Source organism: Haematobia irritans, chromosome 4, assembly GCF_050003625.1.
Source record: "Haematobia irritans isolate KBUSLIRL chromosome 4, ASM5000362v1, whole genome shotgun sequence".
Lineage (NCBI taxonomy): Eukaryota > Metazoa > Arthropoda > Insecta > Diptera > Muscidae > Haematobia > Haematobia irritans.
Window position 1 is genome coordinate 180,636,266 of NC_134400.1, and position 15,430 is coordinate 180,651,695.

General features: G+C 34.7%; 4 protein-coding genes across 4 annotated transcripts in view; 2 read left to right on the forward strand and 2 right to left on the reverse strand.

The window, feature by feature from the left end:
- The window catches only part of LOC142236670 (THUMP domain-containing protein 1 homolog), a 1,044-nt gene extending 30 nt beyond the window's left edge, over positions 1 to 1,014 (forward strand). The window contains exon 1 of the mRNA XM_075307911.1: positions 1 to 1,014. This exon is cut by the window's left edge and continues 30 nt beyond it. Coding sequence (XP_075164026.1) covers positions 55 to 1,005 — 951 coding nt within the window. The 5' untranslated portion in view covers positions 1 to 54 and the 3' untranslated portion in view covers positions 1,006 to 1,014.
- Positions 1,015 to 7,555: 6,541 nt separating this feature from the next.
- On the reverse strand, positions 7,556 to 10,422 carry PMP34 (Peroxisomal Membrane Protein 34). Its single transcript, XM_075307910.1, has 3 exons — positions 9,983 to 10,422; positions 9,856 to 9,916; positions 7,556 to 8,636 (listed from the first exon to the last, which is right to left on the reverse strand). Exons 1-3 carry the CDS (start codon positions 10,052 to 10,054, stop codon positions 7,807 to 7,809), a joined length of 963 nt encoding a protein of 320 aa, XP_075164025.1. The 5' UTR covers positions 10,055 to 10,422; the 3' UTR covers positions 7,556 to 7,806.
- Positions 10,423 to 11,385: 963 nt separating this feature from the next.
- Positions 11,386 to 12,882, forward strand: LOC142236672 (uncharacterized). The gene is made up of 2 exons (XM_075307913.1): positions 11,386 to 11,522; positions 12,201 to 12,882. Exons 1-2 carry the CDS (start codon positions 11,499 to 11,501, stop codon positions 12,783 to 12,785), a joined length of 609 nt encoding a protein of 202 aa, XP_075164028.1. The 5' UTR covers positions 11,386 to 11,498; the 3' UTR covers positions 12,786 to 12,882.
- LOC142236671 (protein DPCD) lies at positions 12,860 to 13,606 on the reverse strand. Its single transcript, XM_075307912.1, has one exon. The coding sequence runs from the start codon at positions 13,533 to 13,535 to the stop codon at positions 12,888 to 12,890; it is 648 nt and encodes a 215-aa protein (XP_075164027.1). The 5' UTR covers positions 13,536 to 13,606; the 3' UTR covers positions 12,860 to 12,887.
- Positions 13,607 to 15,430: the final 1,824 nt, after the last annotated feature.

Below are 15,430 nucleotides of genomic sequence, written 5' to 3' on the forward strand. Positions count from 1 at the left end.
AAAGCAGCTGTTGTTCTTTACCATAACCTCATCGCTACTGTAAACATCATCAACATGAGTGCTCCTCCCGCGAAAAAAGCAAAGTTCCAAAATAAAAAAAAGTTCTATCAACCTACCAGGAGGCAATACTTAGAAGCAGGACAAAAGGGTTTTATAGCCACCTGTAACTTTAATGAAAAGGATTGTGTTCGCGAATGCTATAATATTTTAAACCAATATGCTGATGAAATATATGGGCCGGAGGATTTAGAAGTTACAACAAATCAAGATGTAAAGGATAAAAATCAGGATGACGAAATAAGTGGTGGTAAAACTTCAGATGACATATCTGACGAACTACAAAAGCAGATAGACGCTACACAACAAAAATCCAAGTCACCCAGCAAGAGACGGTTTCAAGTGGTAGATACTGGCGCAACCAATTGTGTCTTCATTAAGACTACACTGGAAGATCCAAAAGAATTGGTGAGTCGAATTGTAAGGGATATCGCAAACACAAGGAAACAGAAAACTAGGCATCTTTTACGACTGGTGCCCGTCGAAGCTGTTTGCAAGGCAAATAATAAAGATATTGTAGATAGCGCTGGGCTATTATGTGATAAATATTTTCTTGACGAACCGACTACTTTTTCAATTGTTTTCAATAAACGTTTCAACAATGACATTAGCAGAGATGGTCTTATAAAAGAGCTAGCTGATATAATACATGCTAAAAATGTTAAACATAAAGTGGACCTAAAATACGCCAAAAAATCTTTGATTGTGGAAGTGATCAAAGGACTGTGTTGCATTGCTGTTGCGGATGATTATATGGCTTTGAAAAAATATAACTTGGTGGAACTGGGAAGACACAATGACGAATATAATAAGCAAGAAGGAGCTGCTTTGGATACGAATAAAATCAGTAAAGAAGAACACCCTGCCGAAATTGGTGCAGAAAATGTGATCGATAAACAAGTTGAAGACGTATCTACTGGTAACGATAATAATGAAAATAAAGATTGAAACCTTAAATTAATTTTCTTCACTCGAGGAACGCTCTTAAAAGGTAATTTAATTAGGCTCTACTCTTACCAATGCGAATCATTCTATTTTATATAGGCAACTCCTCCATTAATAATTAATGCTAATTTACAATATTTAACAAGAGCCCCTTCATAACAGGTTATTTTCATAAAAATTAATTGTTTGAAGTTTTTACTTAATTTATGAATCTTTTAGATTTTCAAATAGGTCATTTATCGATCGATATTTGTTATCGAATTGCGAATACAAAGCAAATCTTGTTTTCACGAAACTTTTGTCTAAATGTACTATTTTTTTTTTTTGGTGTTTGTAATTGATGGCGATGTTCATTACATCAAAAGCCAGGGTATTACACGAGCGATGTAGTCCCAAACAAAAAACCACATCTATTCTTAATTCGAGGAGATCCGTTTAAAGATCTGTTATATAACGATGTCAGCTATTGATCCTCCAGAAACCAATACTGAGTGTGAGTGATGGTGTGGTCTGCTGATTCAGGTACTTCAATAATAAGATCTCATCTTCTTCGAATTGTGTATATAACAACCAATTGCACGCTATAATAACGATATCACAGACTGAGATTAAAAAAAATTATAATTATATGTTAATATAAAATATCACAGCAAACAGGGTTAATATCACAGATGATTTCATAAACAAATCGAATGCCCAAAAAGGCCCTTTGTTTATACAGGTACTTTCGTTTCAATTATAAAGCTGGTGAGCTCCTTGTAGAGATCAATGTTCTTAGTAGCTAAAATATCGACAGTATTATTATACTTGTTGAAGAAATCGAACTTTCTTCTAATCAGATCAAATTTAGTGCATTCAAAGATCGTATGGTGGCTTGACTCAGGCACCCAACACCGATCACAGATGGGTGTTGACACAGCACCAATCATGTGCAAGAAAGGTTTGTCATACATATGTCCAGTGAACAGGCGATTTACAATTTTGGCTCTTTTGGGGTCCAATAACATGTTTCCAAAAAAGGGTTTATGTAACACATTTGGGCATAATTTGAAAAAGGTCTTACCTTTGTTAAGACACATATTTTGGTATTCGGTATTCCATTCATTCCATAGGCAACTTTCAATTTTTCTTATGGCCTCGTCTGGGGTAAAGAAGACCATAATGGGAGCTCCCACATTTCTGGCTAGTCTGGCTATATCATCTGCTTCCTCATTAATTTTAATGCCACTGTGGCCCGGTATCCATAATACTTGACATTTTTTGATATTGGAAAGTTCCAGTTTCTCATGAAACAAGGCAGCAATATAGTTGTTGGTCTTTGCACTTGCAATAATCTTGCAGGCCGCAAGGCTATCTGTGAAAAAGACACAATTCTCGGACTCATCCTCAATGGCAATTTCCAAGGCCTTAACTAAGGCCCACAGTTCTCCAAAGGTAGAAGACGTGGTAGTATCAATTTTAAAGTGGAATTTTTGATCGTAGTTAACATTGAGGACACCACAGCCAGTCGAGATGCTTCCCACTGAAGCATCCGTGGCATATATATCGTAGCCATCAGCTTTGTAGTCAGCAATTTCTTTATTGTAAATAGCTCTTACGACTTCAATAGGCATATCTTTTTTACCTCCTGATAATAGGTTGAACCTAACTGAAAGGATATTTGAAATTATAGGGTTAGAGACATGTTTGATGTTATCAAAAATACTTTTGAAATCGTAGTATACCTTACTATAACTAGATTTCACTTTTGGATTGTCTGATATTGTGTCATAAAAACTCCAATTGGTATATTGTATTTTGATCATTTCCTTGGCTGTGAGTAACCTTGCCCTGTAAGCCGGAGGCAACTCATGCGCAAGGGCATATACTACATGATTCGGGGTTGAGACAGAGACACCAAGGCATCTTCTAAGCATCTTGTTCTGCATACCTTCAATTTTTTTATTTATGTATTTGGGAGCATGCGCCGTCGTCGTTCTAGAATACTCAATTTTAGATCGAACTACTGATTTATAGATGTTGAGGGCATAGCTTGGATGTAAACCTCCACTAATCGAGGTTAAACATTTTAAAAGATTAATTCTGTTATTAGTCTCCTTCGCAATGGTGTCATAGTGATCTTTTAAATTCAGAGAGCTCGTAATTATTCTCCCAAGAAATTTGAGTTTCTTGGTTTGTTTTATAACATTGCCACCAACATCTAGTCCAATGATTCTGGTATTATTTCTTGAGAAACACAAAGTTTTGCATTTCAGAGGGTTAAAATCCAAGTTCAATTTCTTACATTCATCTGAGAAAAGGGCTGTTTTAGCGCAAAGGTTTCTCCTCGCTTTCTCAAAACATCTGTCAAAGGACATAATTATAAAATCATCAGCATACTGAAAAATGAGTGTTCTGTTATCCTCAATCGCATGAAGCGCCGCCGTGTATACGTTAAATAAGATAGGCGACAGACAGCTGCCTTGCGGCAGTCCATCCTTGACCACCACTTCCGCCTTTCCCAAGGTCAAAATTCTTTCCGACAGGAAGTTTCGGATCCAATTACAGTAATTTTTACCGATCCCAGATTCAACCAATCTCTCATATAACATGTTCACACAAACAGCATTATACGCATCACTGATGTCAAGAGACAAAATCAAAACATTGAAACCATTTTTCTTGAGAACTGCAACTCTGTGTAAAAACTCATTAAGACATGTGTTTGTAGATGAATTCTTTCTATACGCAAATGATCTTTGCGGTATAAGTTCACTGCTTTCTATTATCGGCATAATTCTATCCTTAATCATCAAGTTAATGCATTTCATAAACACAGATATTAATGAAATCGGTCTGAAGTTTCTAATATTTTCAGCATCTCTATTGGCTTTCAGAATGGGAACTATTTTTATTGTCCTCCAAGAGCTCCTTATCTCGTTTTCCCGAAAAACATTATTAAAGGCTGTAAGTAAGGCTCTTTTTGCAATACCTGGTAGTACATTGATCATTTCATACGTAATTCCATCATGCCCTGCTGCTGAACGAGCTTTCCTTTTCTTCAGACACAGCTCCAATTCCTCAAATCCAAAAGGTTCAAAATTCTCAACCATCTCATCATTCTCATTATCCACAGACTCAGAAAATTGATCTCCTGCAACCTTGACTTGGTCCTTCAAAAATTCCAAATATGCTTGACTGTTCTCATCATTCCAATTGGCTCTGGCAGGGTTGTTTCTGCTACGCACCCTGTTAATAAAGGTCCACGCAGCTCTTGTATTTCTCGATCTGTTAACTTCTTCAATCTTGTCCAGAAAACTTTGTCTCTTAGCCTTTTTGACCGATTCTTTCCAATTTTCAATTGCTCTCCGAGCCTCCTCCAAGTTCTCATAGCTGGGAGAAAGCTTGGCTTTTTTTGTGGCAGCAAGCTGCAGCCTAAAAAGCTTTTTCAATCCATCATTCCACCAAAATTTAGGACATCTTCCACTATTCACCTCACACTTGGCCAGTTCTACTTCTTCTTTTAGAGAATTCTCAATGAAATTTAAATCCGGCTCTAAATCCATGTTCCTTAGGGAATTTAAAAGTTTATTCTTACAGAGGAACCTAGAACATCTCTCTCTTTCCTCCTCTATCATAATCGTAATAGGAAAATGTCTGCTGCCACCTATGTATCCCTCGCAAACATCCCATGAACCACTTAAGCCAATTCGCAGAAAGGATAAATCTAAAACAGACCCATCAGATTCCATATTCCTTCTGAACGTACATTTACTATTATTCCAGCATCTGAACGAAGTAATACTCATAATATCATTCAGCTCACGTCCTCTTCTATTACACGTCAAATCACCCCAAATGGTGTTTCGGGCATTGAAATCCCCCAGCAAAACAGGATTTTCTTGCCTGTCCAGAAATAGGCAGAGTTTCCCAACCTCTGCTGCAAAGATATCAAGAGCCAATGATGGGGGAAAATAAACAGATGCAATCGTAAGATTTTTCTTTAGATTTTTAGTTTTTACAATGATAATATCCAAATCAGAAGCATATGCTACTATTGAGAACTTGATATGTTTTTTCAGACCAATGGCCACCCCTCCATAGCCATCGTCTCGAAATTTTTGAACTAGATTAAAGTTGATTAATTTGTTTCTACAATCCGCATATTCAGCAAAGATTTCAGAAAGAACAACAATATCAAAACTGTAATTATTGAGATAAAATTCAAGAGAGTTTTTATTCTTATTGAAAGATTGAATGTTATATTGACAAATTTTAACCATGACTGTTAGCAGAATTTTTAATCATTCCATCAGAAGAACTACAGTTTGGTGTAAATTTATTTAATCTTGAGGAGAAATGTTGCATGGCAACCACCGCTGCTTCATTACCAGTCTTCTTCATAAAATCCATCATGAACGTCATCATTTCTACAGATAATTTTTCCAGCTCCTTAACTCTCAAATCCTCCGTCATGTAGACCGGGGTTGAAGGTACAGAATCCGGAAACATTCTGGGATGCATTTCTACACCAGGACGGTGAATGTACTGTTTTTTTGGTTTTCTAGTTACAGAACTGTATGTAAAAGGTGTCAGTATTTCATTTACTTCTTTATCTCTCACATCTTTATTGTTTCCTTTATTTTTACCCAAAACAGGAAGCACTGGGAATTCATCATCACTGGCAAGTAGATCAAAACGATTCTCTCTATTGTACATTTGGAGCACCTCTCTCTTTGACATCTTCTTCTTTGTCATTATTTTATTTGTCTGAATTTCTTTCGCCCATACAGGACATACATCTTTTTGTTTAGCAGAGTGACCACTATTCTTACACAGAATGCACACATTAGCCTCACATTGGCCATTACATTGACTATCATCTTTCCCACATCTGATACATCTCTTTCTAGATCTACAGCCTTGTTTTGTATGACCCAATCTTCCACAATTGTGACACTGCCTCACAGCTGGGTAGAAAGTGTCTACATTTAGTACTGTCTTTTCAAAAATGAACCAATCTGGATGGCTATCACCAGCAAAACCAATTTTTATTGTCTCAGTCGGATGAAAAACTTCAGGATTAGTTTCATCCCTGACCATAAATCTTCTCACAGACAGAATTTTCTTTGATGACACTGAATTTGCCATTATTTCTTCCTCAGTAAACATCAGTGGAACATGTCTAACAACCCCAAAAGTTTCAATAAAGTTCCTAGGAACAAAAGCCCTCAGTTTTCTATCTTTCAACTCTTCATTATCAAGGAATTTGTTAGCAGACGTCACATCTTCAAAGGTAACTTTGTATAAGGTGACTCCAATAGCAACCACTTTCTTTATTCTATTAAATTCTTCAGATTCTATGCCTTTGATTTTCGAAATAAAATAAAGCCCATTTTTTACAACTCTGTTTTTGATATTTTCTACTTCAGAAGTATCTACTAAAACATTGATCTCACCTGTAAAATCCGAGGTGTACCTAACCTCATTGTCGTTGATTCTCCTTTTCTTATTTTCTTGCATCTCAGCATTATCGCCTCGTCTTACTTTTTTCACACACACATTCTCCGCATCATTGCCGCCAACATCTACGCCGCCATCTTGAAAAACGCCACTATTTTGCAATAATTTTCCATTATTGGAAACCACCATACTTTTTCCTTTTACATTGTCAATATGACAAACAATAAGCGAGTTCGAGGGCCCAGCCCTCTCCTCGACATCGCTACTCATGGCCACCACTCCGGCCAAAACACCACTTTAACCACCACTCACACCAGAAAACACCAAAAAATTCCACCGCTCCACAGAAAAACAGCAATCCTTTTTGACGAAAAATTAAATTTAATTGTTCAGCAGCAAACACCACCAAAAAACAATTTATATTTGTCTTCACTACAGATTCTGTTAAATCTCGCAAAAGGCAACAAGCCACACAAAATGTCCAGCTTTAAAAGCTATACAAAATTTTTGCTTCACAAACACTTTAAGTATCCACAATTCAATGTTCACTCAAAGAAGGTTGAAAGACGAATGTAAATGTACTATTGGTGGGAAATGATCACCATTTTTATACCCTTCACCACTACTGTGGTACAGGGTATAATCAAGTTTTTAATTATTCGGTTTGAGCCAATATAAAAAATGGAAATTCTAAGCTTGTGATTTTATTTTCTACTTTGTTGAATAGCCTGGTGAATACCTTCGACATTTTGTACTTTGGATTTCAGATAAAAGTTACGCCTTGATGCCATGGTGCCAGTAACCGTTCTCTATAAATATGGCTCGGTTTTCTCACTAAGAATGACGTCCTTTATGTGTTATGTCTTTCGAATGGGATTTTTTACGATCTACGGGAACATGTACTAACCAAGCTTTAGACTGGGTATTCCAAACATTAGCTAGTAAAATGTTTGTAATCGATCATATGTTTCTTCTAAAGGCTTAACCTATTCCTACAAACTCTTGCGATATTTGGCAATGAAGTTGAATGCCTTTATTGAAAAATAGTTATTCTCCAATAAATAATTAATATTTTAATAATATAAGCCTTTAGTATAACAAGTAAAACGCATTTCGTTTATTCATGCACCTTTTCGACTGGAATTTAATTATTTGGCTTTTATTCAATAGAACCATGAATGTATTCTGTATAAAATAAATAAAACTAACACAGTAGAATAATTTTCTAAAACTAAAGTGAGCTTAAAATAAATTTTGGTGTAAAATATTCTGCCATAACCTTAACATATAATTTAACTAAATGACTTAGTGAAGGTGATGTTTTATTGTGTACATGTGTATTTATTAAACTACATGTTTCCATCATTTGACAGGTGTCTTTTTCAATAAAAGAAATACGGTATTGTTAATCTTCTCATATGCCATGAACATGAGGGCAGCTGTTAAGACAGTTTGTAAAATTTTCGCTTCCATTCCTCGGAATAGTCCCTTAAATCCTTGGTTTTGCAGAATATCCAGCATCATTTGTATCATACCAACTTCCTGTTGAGCTTTTGCTTGTTTTGAGGTAGATGGGTCATTTTCTTTTGTCCTATGCCTTTGTTTGGTCTGAACTAATTGCAGAGGATAAGTCAAAACGGTCGCAAATGCTTTTGCTATAGCTCCGATAAAGAAATATCCTAAACTTGAAATTTCGGAACTACCAGTGAATTTGATTACATTACGTTTTAACAACTCGTACATCATGAATTGTAGTGACGGGTTGGAAACTAGAATCAAAGAAGGTATTGTTCCCGACCAAAGGCCTTTTACACCTTCTGTTTTTGCCACATATTTTAATCCAGACAAAAGAGACTTATAGTATTTATTAACTTCTTCTGAAGTTCCGGCAACGTCTCGCATCCTCAGTCTAGTGTTAACTACCCAAAATGGAGTAGTACTGAAGACATTTATGATTCCGGCAATGGCACCCAGAAGAAGATCTTTCATGGCATTTTGTTGTTTTCTATCGCCTCCACTAGTCAAGGCTTTCAAGGAATGGAATGCATAGAAGTAAACAAAATTTGAAATGCATAAACTTTGCAAAACTGGGCCAAGGCCACGGTATAATGATTTAAAACCTTCACCCAGAACGATCTCTTTAATGACCTTCATTGTGCTGCGGGCCTCCCCACTTTTCTCGGGATCTTCAACTGCAAAAAAAAGAGATAAATGCACAATTTATTACATACGATTATGAATTTTCTTTTGCATATATAAAATGCATGAACTTTAGACTTCTTTAAATTAAATTCGAGTTCTTATCACATTATCGTAGAAGTAGATTAAGTGTATTTCTGTTGTATGATAGTTTATTAAGTTATTGTTTAGAAATAAGAAGGAAATATCGGTACATCTAAGAAGTGTTTATTTCTACACCCAAAGAAATTTGTTAATAGAAACAACAAAGAGTCTGCTGAAAATGGAAACCAATTTTTAAACTTGACTGAACCACGTTTTAGTTCGACCGAAACAAACAGAAATCCCGTTTTGGCTTAGTTGTGTTATGAGTTCTTTAAATAGAAATAAAATATGGGGGATATCGTAACACATTAAAAATACTTAAGAATATGTCTTATATTTGCTCAAGACTCTGCATTTTTTTCTATAACAAAATGTTTACTGATGGCATTTTAGGAGCTTTAAAAGTATTACAGGTCCGAGAATTAAAAAAAATATATATTTGTTCTTGAATCTATTGCTAGACCATTAATTACAAAAATATAACATCAGACATCATATTTTAAACTTTTCCATCCCAAGTTTGACAAGATGAGATAAAAATATAAACAACGTCATACTTTTATATTTTTTGCTCTTTTAATTTAGAATTTTGGTAAGTATTTTATTCCCAACGATTGTCATTAAACGTTTTACGAAAATGAAATCTAAAATGTTGACATGTCATGACATATAATGAACAACTGCAATTTTTGCGCAGGTGTGTCTGGACCTTTTTAATGATATTGTCGCATGATTTTCACACAAATCTTAGGGAAAACAATGACAATAATTGTATATTATTAAATGGCGAATCAGAATTAATATTCGTGTAAATATAAGGTGTCACGGTTGGTCTTGGAAAGATTTTCCCTCTGCATCTAAATATGTTTACCCTTATTAGTTTTTCAGCACGAAATTTATAAACATATATTTGCTTATTTTCACTCATTCATTGTATACAGACGTCTTGAATTAATTAGTTTTTGCATTGTATGAGCAAAGTTTTAGTTGAATAAATTTTACTTTCAATGATAAGTACAGTGACCAATATAATAAGCTCGTACTTTCCAACAAAATATAATTCATTGTCGTTAATCACACAAATAAATACAAAAGTACTACGTAATTAAAAGCTATGCTAACACTTACTTTGTAATCTGGAACGAACAGTGTCCAAAGGATAAAATGTGGACATGGCTATACAACCACCCTATGAAAATCAAACAATATGTTTACACCACAAATTATTATATCATCTCTAATTTATTGAGCTTACCGCTGCCCCAGACATAGCATGTACCCAGGATTCATATGTGAATACTTGATTTAGTTTCGATGAAGCAACCATTTTTAGTTCAGTGGATATAAGCTTAAACGAAAATTATTTAAATTATCGACATAAAGATGACAATGACCTTCGAACTACTGCTCAAACACCCGTAGAAAATATCGAAAAGCCCTGCCTGAAGAACACAGAACTTGACTAACCGATATTAGTTGATATTCTAACTTCTTTCGCCAATCGCCACCGGAAAGTTGATTACAGAACTATTGATTAGATATATACAATCTAGGGGTTCTCTTCCCAGTGCATTTAACAACCGGCACCCAACACCAATTGATTATCGTGTCGATTGAACGAAGTACATGAACTTTATAATGTTTATTAATTTTAATTAAACAAACGGCCGGATTACTCTCAGCATTCTCTTCAAGTAATGCTTCGTAAATCTGAGTATCTCTAAATACATAATCTGTTGAAGCATGGTACTATAAGATACTTTGAATGTAAACACAACTATAGCGACTGTCGGTTGACGAACAGGTGTATTGTAGAGGTGTGCACGTCAGTAATATTTTACTCACGTCGGAAAAATCTTACGCGCGAAAATGTCGCGACTCATGAAAAATACCGTGACTCACGAAAAATACCGTGACTCACGAAAAATATTGTGACTCACTAGTAATTTACCTTAGCGACGTGTCTGAAACATGAGCATGATTAAAATCGATAGACTCGAAACATCCCAGGTGTCACTAAAATTGTAAATGAATTCAACTCGTAAGCGTTTTATGTCCGTGGGCGGGATTATTTCGTGAGGGTATTTTTACGAAATTCGTTACTCACTCACACTCACCGCGAAATTATTTTCACGCACGACATTTGGTTTGTAATTCACGCAAATTCACGCCGTTGCCATCTCCTGAATCGCAAGTAATTCAAATACTTTGGATGTTTGGTGATTACGGAGTTTAGGTAAAGTTGTGAACTGAAGTACATTTTTTCTATGAATATAAAATAAAGAAAAAGTAATCGCATTATGGATTTATACCTATGAATAAAACTGCAAGTACTAAGTCTGAGTTTAGCCATTAAAAAATAAATCACTAAAAGCACAAAATGGTAAAAAGTTGAGGATCTTGTCTTTTTCGAACAAAATAATAAAAACCCAAAAGTAAAAGATTCTTAAAAAATAAAGAATCTCAAAATAATAAATATTCAGCAAACCATTTTATTGGCTGATTGATGTATTTAGCAATAAGCTATTATATTAACTTAATAAGTACAAATTGAAACTACGAATGTTTTCGACGTTGGGATTCAATAAAGTGTGTAAAAAAAAGGCTGGGTTGTAAATTTTAAAAAGCTTACCTAATGACGCTACCTTAAAGTATGGAGACGTGGATCGTGTCGTTGACGAATAAGTAGTCCACTAACCAAATAATTATTTTGTTATCGCAACCCCCTTAAAACATATGTTTTTTGTACACTTTTCTAATACGTAAATAAAATGGATTCTGCTCCTCTAAATTTGGTAAAATAATTAATAAATTCCTAAATTTTGTATATCCCTTCTAAGAGTATGGTGTTTATTTTCACTCATTTGCCAAATATGTAATGCGTTCGTGTAAGGTGTATAATCGCGTTCTGTAGACTTTTCTGTCAATTTCGTCTTGATTTGAAAAAAATCAAACATATTTTCTTTTTGTAAAACTGAAGAATGGAAAAAATGTAAATGAATTTTTTGTTGTTACTTTTTTTTTCAAAGTGAGGCATTCGTTACAGATACCTTTGCATTAGTTCACATAGAAGTTCCACAGTGAAAACCAAAATCGCTAAACAATATACATTGTATTGTAACAAAAAATACAGGTACTCTCCGACTCCATATTACAAAGATTTAAGTTAAAAATTTTCAGTGTTAAAAAATTATGTCCAAACAAAAATTTTTGCAATTCCGAATTTCGGAACCTGGGGGATTATTATTTATCAAAGACAAATAACCGAAAAAGTAATCATTTCAGCCGGACAGTTTTCCAGTGAGGGTTTGAGTCTTCCCAGCTGGTGATATTTTTGAGTGTTTCAACTCTTTAAGTGGCTCGGATATAAGAAAAGATACCTTATCACTGAACTTACATAAAACGAAATAAATAAAACCCACTTTAAATGAATTAATTTTAAATACTATAGTCATTCAAAAAATGTTTTTTAGGCACATTTTCACGAGAGAAGGGCAGAAAAGTTACTTAAACGTCACCACTACGATGAGGCATACAAAGCAATCGAAACATCATTACTTTACATCGCGAATGCCTATAAAGTAGTACGAATTCCCAAGGCTCTTGTTGTATTGGATACCCAAAAGTGGGATTATGAAAGAAAATTACGACAAATATGTATGCGTAAACAGCAATACGAAAGAATGAAACAAAAGGAAATACTACCACCCCAAGGAGATAATTCGATAAAAGCAGAAATAATTAATGCACAATCCATAGCCAGATCAATAGACAAAACTATTAAAGAATTCAACGATAAATATGGCAGTATGGTTGTCAACATGCAGCATTTAATATTGGAGCCAGAAAATAAAGAGCAGGAACCTATTAGTACATTTCCAAAAGATAGCGAATCTAAAGATGAGGGTAAAAGCGAAACTGCCATGAGACGCCTGAGTATATTCGATGAACAGTTGACAACTGTTGAGGATTTACCATCGCTAGCACCACTAGAATTACCATCATTCGAATACTCGGCATTCACATCGTCCGGATTAGTGGAAAACTTTCAAAAGTAATTTAATTACTAATTTGCTAAGCTACTTATGATCTCTATGGTAACATTAGTTGATATTCAATAAACATATTCATATAAGTATTTTACATTGGAGAAAATATATTTATTTTTTTAACAACCCCTGTAGCAATTCCTCCATGTCTGTTTCTGTCTCTACATCCTTTAGCATAAGCAAAACTTGTGCTTCCATTTCACACAGTATGTCTGGCTTTTTGTATGTTATAATTAATGTATTGTATTGGTGATGAACTGTGATATTTTCTTGCAAAGGTAATATTCCACACCGATCCAAATCAGGGACAGTTATCACTTTGTAATACTTTTTATTTGTAGTTCTCACAACAATTGCCCGCTTTTCAGCGTCAGCTTTAACTTCATAAACGTCTAGTGGGTAAGAGAGATTTCGAATGCGCCATTCGATATTCTTCTTCGTAATACGTTTGCTTAATATAGGCTCCGTATTACTGATTTTAACCGTAAAACTTCCATCATCACCTCTTATTTCATCTTTTTCATTACTGGCGTTCAATTGACGAGCATCTTCTCCCAATTCTACTTCCCATTCAGGGTCACCCATCAACTGTTTACATTTGCGCCATGCTCTTTTCTGTACCACTCCAGTATCCATGCTGTATTCCTCTGCCATTTGATGCCCATCGGGGAATTTGTAGAAAACCTTGCGGCTTGTTCCACTTATCATTGAATTTTTCTCAGCGCTTTTCAAATAAGTTAACCAGTTATCGTAAGACATCTTTACCAATTTAAATCCGACGACGATTTGCGGCTGCCTTGAATATAATGACAAATTTTAATGACACACATGATTTTGTTTATTTTCCTTGGTTACCAAGTCAAATGCTTTTCAGACTAACACACAGTTTTGTTATTGCAAATCTGAAGCACTAGAGGTCTCTGCCAACATAATGTAATGAAGTTCGCATCAATAGGGCTGTTTTCTTTTTGCACTGGATGTAACATTTGTATGGACTATCCAGAACATCGTTGCACTGGTGTTCTATCCAGAACATCTCATCAGTGCAAGTCGCGCCGATGTTGCCAGATTGTATTTGGATAAAGTGACGCTTCTTCTATTCACAATAGCAATTTATTGTGACTATTTTATCGAAAAACATGAAATTCAAAGTGATACAGTGTCATAAATAATCGCAGCAGTAAATGTTTATTACTAATTGAAGCATTTCATACATTAAAAATGCAAGATTTCACTTCTTTTCTATGATTGTTTTTAAACAGCTGATGACAGTGTTGCATATTTTTGGAGATGTCCTGGATAAAGGTGGGTATTAAGTTCGAGTTTTTTCACTAAAGTGAAAACTAAATCAGTAAGAAAAGGCATAAAATTATACATATTTGTTGCAAATTTTATTATAACTTGATGGGGAATAGCCCAGAGCAAGTTTTCACAAAGTTTGTATTCCTTAAAAAGTATTATTAAAGAAAAGTAATCGTGAAAAAATGGCAATTTTAGCGGCTAAACTCGAACTTAATACTCACCTTAAACGAGTACTCTGTTTTATTTTAGTCCTTAACGGCTTAGCATATCCAGTGCTAAAAGGAAACAGCCCTAATGTATCTCTCAAATGTTTTGCCGTTTGCGCTGAAAAATATCAACAATATTTGAGAAAATATCAGCAATGGTTGAGTGTTTGATAAAAATATTATATGTATATTCTTGATACTGCCCGTAATACACGTTTACACTTCGCCCGAAATCTGCTCATAGTGGATTGGTTTCAATGGATTTTAAATGAGGAAATGTCAGAGGTCGTATAATGAATTTCAACTCTCAGGTTTAAGGTGGGTATTAAGTTCGAGTTTAGTCGGTAAAATCGCATTTTTTCACGATTACTTTTCTCTAATAATCCATATTAAAGAATATAAACATTATAAAAAGATGCTTTGGGCTTCTCCCCATAAAGTTGTATTAAAATTTGCATCAAAAGGTGGGTATTAAGATCGAGTTTAGCCGCTAAAAACGTCATTTTTTCACGATTACTTTTCTTTAATAATCCATTTTAAGGAATACAAACTTTGTGAAAATTTGCTTTGGGCTTTTCCCCATCAAGTTATAATAAAATTTGCAACAAATGTGTATAATTTTATGCATTTTTCTTACTGATTTAGTTTTCACTTTAGCGATTTTAGCGGCTAAACTCGAACTTAATACTCACCTAAAGAGGTTTAATTTTATACTCTTTTTACAGAATTATTTTTAATTTTAGCACCTAATGCTTAGTACTAAGTTCGTTTCTGCGAAAAACGAATATCTTCATATATTCCAGGGTTGTATAAATATAGGTCAGAAAATGGTCAAAACAAAGATTTCTCATTTATTCCGCGCCAACGTTTTTATATGGAGTATAACAGGTTTTCGTGCGAAAACGTGATCTTAGTACTAGGCTTAACAAAGGAATATTCAGTTTCAATTTATAAACATTGAGGTTTGGAGCCTGTTTCTCTACGTCGAACGAAATCGATAGAGCTCTTTCTACATAGAGAAACAGTGCCATCTACAGCTTTGACATGTGCTCTACTAGAAAAAAGAGAGAACACTTTTATCTTCTCTCAATTATCTTTGGACCCTGCTGTCATATTGCAGATGGTTTGTTTTTATTTCGCGCCACA